This window comes from Alosa alosa, chromosome 7 (genome assembly GCF_017589495.1).
Source record: "Alosa alosa isolate M-15738 ecotype Scorff River chromosome 7, AALO_Geno_1.1, whole genome shotgun sequence".
Lineage (NCBI taxonomy): Eukaryota > Metazoa > Chordata > Actinopteri > Clupeiformes > Clupeidae > Alosa > Alosa alosa.
This window is the reverse complement of record NC_063195.1, coordinates 16,382,101-16,388,201: the sequence shown is the minus strand read 5'-3', so window position 1 is coordinate 16,388,201 and position 6,101 is coordinate 16,382,101. Positions and strand designations below refer to the sequence as shown.

General features: G+C 44.9%; 1 protein-coding gene across 2 annotated transcripts in view; it reads left to right on the top strand.

Moving 5' to 3' along the window:
- The first annotated feature begins 2,328 nt into the window (after positions 1–2,328).
- soul5l (heme-binding protein soul5, like) overlaps positions 2,329–6,101 on the top strand; it is an 8,179-nt gene continuing 4,406 nt past the window's right edge. For both annotated transcript variants that reach the window (XM_048249498.1, XM_048249497.1), the window contains exons 1-6: positions 2,329–2,476; positions 3,350–3,409; positions 3,551–3,635; positions 4,044–4,164; positions 4,341–4,480; positions 5,010–5,173. In XM_048249498.1, coding sequence (XP_048105455.1) covers positions 2,475–2,476; positions 3,350–3,409; positions 3,551–3,635; positions 4,044–4,164; positions 4,341–4,480; positions 5,010–5,173 — 572 coding nt within the window. In that variant the 5' untranslated portion in view covers positions 2,329–2,474. The remainder of the gene's footprint in view (positions 2,477–3,349; positions 3,410–3,550; positions 3,636–4,043; positions 4,165–4,340; positions 4,481–5,009; positions 5,174–6,101) is intronic.

Genomic DNA, 6,101 nt, shown 5'->3' with positions numbered 1-6,101 from the left:
ACCCCCAACCCTTGTGACCATTCCTGCTGACGGTCACCACCATGGCAGCTGTCATGGCCAACCGCAGCGTCGCTATGCAACAACAACAACAAACAACAACAACAACAACAATAACTACTACTACTAACGAGACGTAAAGAGCAGAACAGTGAAAAGATCGACGGAGTTAGTGATAAACGAGCGTCTTCGTTTTGGGTCCCTTCTCCCTATAGCTTTGAGACACAGTTATACTAGCCTTTCACACGACCCACCCCACCCCCACCCCCTTTGTGATGGCTTGCAGTGGTTCATTCCAGAGACTGTGCTCCCCCTTAAAACCTTATGAATGGTATGGACCAAGGTGGAGATGGACTTGTGGTGGTGTTTTTTTTTTCTCTCTTTCGTTTTTTTTCTGTTTTGTTTATTTTTATTATTATTTTTTATTTATTTCTGTCTTTTTTTTTTTTTTTAGTCTCATAGAATTTCACCCGTTTATCTTTGTTTCTCTTCTCCCTTCTCTTCCTTTCTCCATGCACGCTCTCTTCTCTTCTCTCGTCTTTCTCTCCATAGTTTATCTCTTCTTTATATACTTTTCTCTCTCTTTTCTTTACCTACCTTTCTCTCAGGGAAGGGGAGAGATGTTGAGATTCCAAAGATGTGACATGACTTTTAAACAATCATTTGGCTTGTATAATTTTATTCAAGAAATCGTTCTAACAAAATAATTGTTATTTAAGTGGTACATTTTCTTTTTTGTAATTTGATGTGCTGCAGTTGTGTTTTAATAACAAGATATATATATATTTTGTTGAGTTGTTGTGTTTGATTATGGGGCTAATTATTATCTGTGCCCGCAAATACCTGCTCGGTTGAAAGACTGTGGCTTTGTAAACTGCCCCTCCCCCTCCAGTTACAAATCGAGACGAAACAGGCTAAACATCTGAGGCCTTTTACCATCAGTGTTGTGCAAATACTTGTTCTTCTAAATACATTCAGGTGTTTGCGTATGTACGTACGTGCGTGTGTGTGTGTGTGTGAGTGTGTGTGTGTGTGTGTTCTGTGAGTGTGCGTGTGTTCTGTGAGTGTGCGTGTCTGTGTGTGTGTGTCTGTGTGTGTTCACACATGCGCATGCAACGCTTCTGTCGACTCTACGAGCAGTTATAACATGCCGGTCCTATATTGTCTTGGTTCAGTGTGCCTACTGGCCGAATGAGTTAACTTGTGTGATGCAGTAGCCTATTTGTGTGGCTTTTTTGTTTGATTTATGGATTGTTTTTTTTTCTTTTGTTTTTTTTCCTGCTTTTGCTTTCCCCCTCTGGCAGTAATTTTGAAAGATTGAAAAAAAAAATAGTACTAGACCGACCCAACCAAGTTTCATAATAAAGCGTCGAGAAAAATGGCGCTCACAGCCTATGGCGCTACCTTTTATTTTACGAGACCCAATTCAGTGGACTTTGATTACTTAAACTGGACAAGGGTCTAAGCGTTTCCATGGTTTCCTTAATCAACTGTTCTGTAGATCTGCATACTGTAAGAAACTGGGCAAGCGTCTTGAGGGTGCAGACGGTGTCCGGTTCATGCCCTACAACAGGACCGTCCTAGTTTTGGAACTACGACTTCATATCAGAGGTCAGATAAATGAGGACTTGACTCACTCTGGCCAAGATTATCACCCCCAACCCCCCCATGACCTTTATTTTGCCTGTCAGAAGGTTGACACAGTGCTGTCTCTACTTGTCTTTTGAAATAAAATAATTGAACGTGTTTCGGTGGTTCTTTGGTGTGTGTAAAAATAGTGCCTTATTTCTGGTTATCAAATACTGTATGGATGTCATTTATAAGAGGTTTTGACTGTGTTGATGGATATGATGTGTCTATTGCTATAGGCCCTACGTGACTAACCATATGTTTCAGAACATCGGCGGTGGGTTATATGTTTAATCTGTCATAGCTATTCAGTTAAAACTTGCGTTTCAGCATAATAGCCTTTTTGGGGGGCAAGTGTTTTGAAATGAACAGTTTGTAAATTAGTAGGCAGCTAATTTTGGGGGGGGAAAAACTTTGAAAGATTCCACCAAGGTCATCCCTCGCAGTGACTGGCATAAAGAGTCTTTAAACCTCATACATTTGTTTCTTGTCGCCCCAAATCAACTCTACGAGCAAAGTATCCCCCCATAATTAAAATAGCCTACTAATAAAGTAGGTTCCTTTGTGAACAAAAAACCTTTAACATATTTTTTTCCATTCATAGCAAAATGTGCACTGTCATAGTGAATACTGCTGTAACGCTGTTTATAGCCTAACCAAGGCGAGGGTGGCACCGGCGCGTAACTCAATATTGCGTCCAACGTGACCGCCGTTAGCCTACGTCCGGTCGGTCCCTCTGTGGAACCGTTATCTCGACGTCAGACTGTCAGAACGAGGAACGAATTCATTAGGTCAAGAGACCATCGGATTCCTGAACTCTCAGTCGGCGGTCCAGCCTCAAATTAACAATGTGAGTAAATGCATTTCTGCGTGCGTTATTTTCGTAGGCTACCATCCTAGCACCTTGGGGCGCTTTCATTGAGATTTATATTATGTAACTTTAAAATGCAGTAGTTTTGGACATAAGCTACCTCGTTTAAGACGTCCTAGACATTCATAATTCATCTCCATGCAGGTCATTGAGATGTAGCCTACAGATGTAGGAATGACGCATGTTAAATGTACATGTAGCAAACTCGTATGGGGCATATAAAATGCTTCATATACAACTTAATTGTAAATGCGAAAAAAGACGGTAGGATATCTTACTTTATGGTGTGAAACATGACCACTGTCCGGTTGTCTTGCATCAAAGTTGTCCGCGCCGGTTTACAGTTTCGCCGATGGGACGGGACTCCTGTATGCAGCGGAGTCAACTTTCTCCGCAGTGCAGTGAGGCGCAACGTGCCGGAGCTGACCTTCCAGCTCTGGTCGCATTCTCGCGCTCTAGCTATAGGATTATGTGAGAGAAACCTAGTCTTAAGTCGTACCCAACCAAACTGCATCCTTGGGTGGTTTGGGATTTTGGTTATTTCATATGCCGTTGCGGTGTTGCCAACGCCTACATTTACATGCGTTTTGAGATCGACCTTATTTTACCCCACGCACGCAGCCTGCCCGGGATGGCACAAGACAAAAATGACGCAGCACATCTCTCTCTCTCTCTCTCTCTAAAAAAAAAAAAAAAAAAACGTTTCATGTTTTATCCCCATCTAGTAAATTATTAATATTCCTATAATGTCCTATAAAAGTTGTAGAAGTTTTTTTTTTTTTTTTTTTTCATTTGTCTTTGTCGGCCTTTATGTGTGTTTGCAAGTTATGCCTCTTTTTGTTTTCGTCTCAGGGACTTCATCGCAGGTTTGCTGTTGGTGGTGTTTCTCGGCTCTGCAGAGAGTGGGGTTGGGTAAGCAAAAAACATTACCTTTAAATGTGGGTGTGCCTGTGTGTGTGTGTGTGTCTGTGTGTGCGTGCAGGTGTTTGTGTGTGTGTGTGTGTGTGTGAAATTCCTCACACTGCATCCTTTCTCCCCTCATTCCCCCTGAAGCCCCAGTAACTCCAGCAGCAGCTTCTGTACGGAGTCGAAGGAGTGCCTCCAGTTTGACCTGGTGTGCAAAACAGAAGAGTACGAGGTGAGCAGCGGCAGACACACACCAGTCCTTCTCTTGACACACACACACACACACGTATGAAATGCGCTATATAAATAAACTTGACTTGACTTGACTTGACACACACACACACACACACACACACCAGTCCTTCTCTTGACACACACACACACACACACACACACACACACACAGACACACACACACACACACCAGTCCTTCTCTTGACACACACACACCTACCACTACGGTGTGGGCTATGACAGGTACGCTAAAACACACACACACACACACACACACACACACACAGACATACACCAGTCCTTCTCTTTAACATAACCCTGTTTCCTTACTTCAAACGCCATCAACATCTCTTTAACTTAACCCTGTGTGTGTGTGTGTGTGTGTGTGTGTGTGTGTGTGTCACAGGTGCGGCACTACAGCCCTACCCGCTGGGTCTCTACAGATGCGGAGGCCTATTTCATGGGGGTGGGAGCAGCGATGGCGTTCAGGAGACTGTTCCAGTACATCACAGGAGCCAATGAAGGCGGTGAGGCCTCAGCTGTATTGTACGAGCTGTAAAAGTAAAACTGTTTGGATGCATCTCTGCATATAGTTTCTGTGTAGATGTGCTTGGAAGGATGTGTATTTGGCTGCGTTATTTTTTCATCTTACTGTGTGTGTTTGTGTTTGTGTGCATGTCTATGTGTCTGTGTGAACATGCAGGTGTCAAGATTGAGATGACCGCTCCGGTCCTGGTGAAGATCCCAGAGGAAACCAAGATGTGGGAGCCGGCCATCTACACCCTCAGCTTCCTGCTTCCCTCAGCCTATCAGGACAGCCCTCCTGCCCCCACCAATGACAAGGTCAGTCACAACCACCAATCAAATCATAGTTTGGCCATTAGTCCCACCCACTCACTAATCGATTGAAGTCCTGAGGAAATGGCAGTGTCACAAAACAGGTATGCAAATTATGTCAGCAAAACAGCCAGGTTTGTCAAGAAAACCAATAGGAATACCTATCAACAACTTGATCAATGTCTCAGCAACATTCTACTGCTTACAGGCAACCGAGCCATCCCATTGGTTGAAATGAACAACAATAATATGATTCCATGTGTCCTGTGAGTAAGAACAAGCCTTCCTATTGGCTCCACCAAGCAGGGAAGCTGTTCCCAGCTCTCGTGAACAGATGAGCTTTGTCATTGGGACTGTGAGATTTCAAAACATTCCAATTGGCCCCAGTGCACCAAGGAACCCTCTCCCAATGACTCTGAAAGTACAAGAGCTCCTATTGGCAACATTGACTAGACAAGCGCTCTCATTGGCCAGACCAAGGTCGGTTGAGGAAGCTGATTGGTCCCTGCCATGCCTGTGTGCCCTCCCCCTGCAGCTGTACTTCACGGACATGCCGGATATGGACGTGTACGTGCGGAGCTACGGCGGCTGGATGCTGTCCGTCACGTCCAGACTCCACGCCCACCTGCTGACCAAGGAGCTGCAGCGGGCACAGGCACAGTACAACCACACCTACCACTATGGGGTAGGCTACGACAGGTACGCTAAACACACACACACACACACACACACACACACACACACACACACACCACTCACGGGTGGGCTAATTACAGGTACGCTTAAACACACACACACACACACACACACACACACACACACACACAATATACACACACCTACCACTGCTTAAACGTGCACGCACACACACACACACACACACACACACACACACACACAAACACACACTACCACTACGGGGTGTGCTACGACAGGTACGCTAAACACACACACACACACACACACACACACACTCACTCTCACACACACACACACACACACACACACACGCACACACACCTTCCACTACGGGGTGGGCTACGACAGGTACGCTAAATACACACACACACAGGGCCGCATTTGGGCATTAATTGGGCAAAGGGGCTGCTGCCTCGGGCCCGGCCACTAGGGGGGCCCGGCGCCGGGACATTTAAAAAAGAAAACAAGTGTCTTATCGTCACCTGTCTTTGCTCGTATCAATGCATGCTATCACAGACAACAATGGCTTCGCATGAGACAATTAGGAAATATGAAAGCCGATCTCAAAAAAGAGAGAGCTTCAGCCAGATCGCTCTCAGTAATGCTTAAAAAACCATGGCCGTACGCACTGTGCGTAACAGCCAGGCTACTCAACAACGAGAGAGAATTTCCCCTGTGTGCGTGTATTCACACCAAATTGGCCTAGGCTACCATAACTTATCAACTCTGAACAGTAGCCTATTCCATTAACTGCATGCCAGTAGGCTATTTACAGTTTTCTGTAAAGTAAAGTTTGAACGTTATCAAAATCAACTTAATGCATAACTATGCACGCGCGCACCTTTTGTTTGAGCAGGAGAGATACACAGGCATGCTACAGAAGTTGTAGGCTAGCTTGTTGTTTTCTATTACTATCTATGCTGGTTAT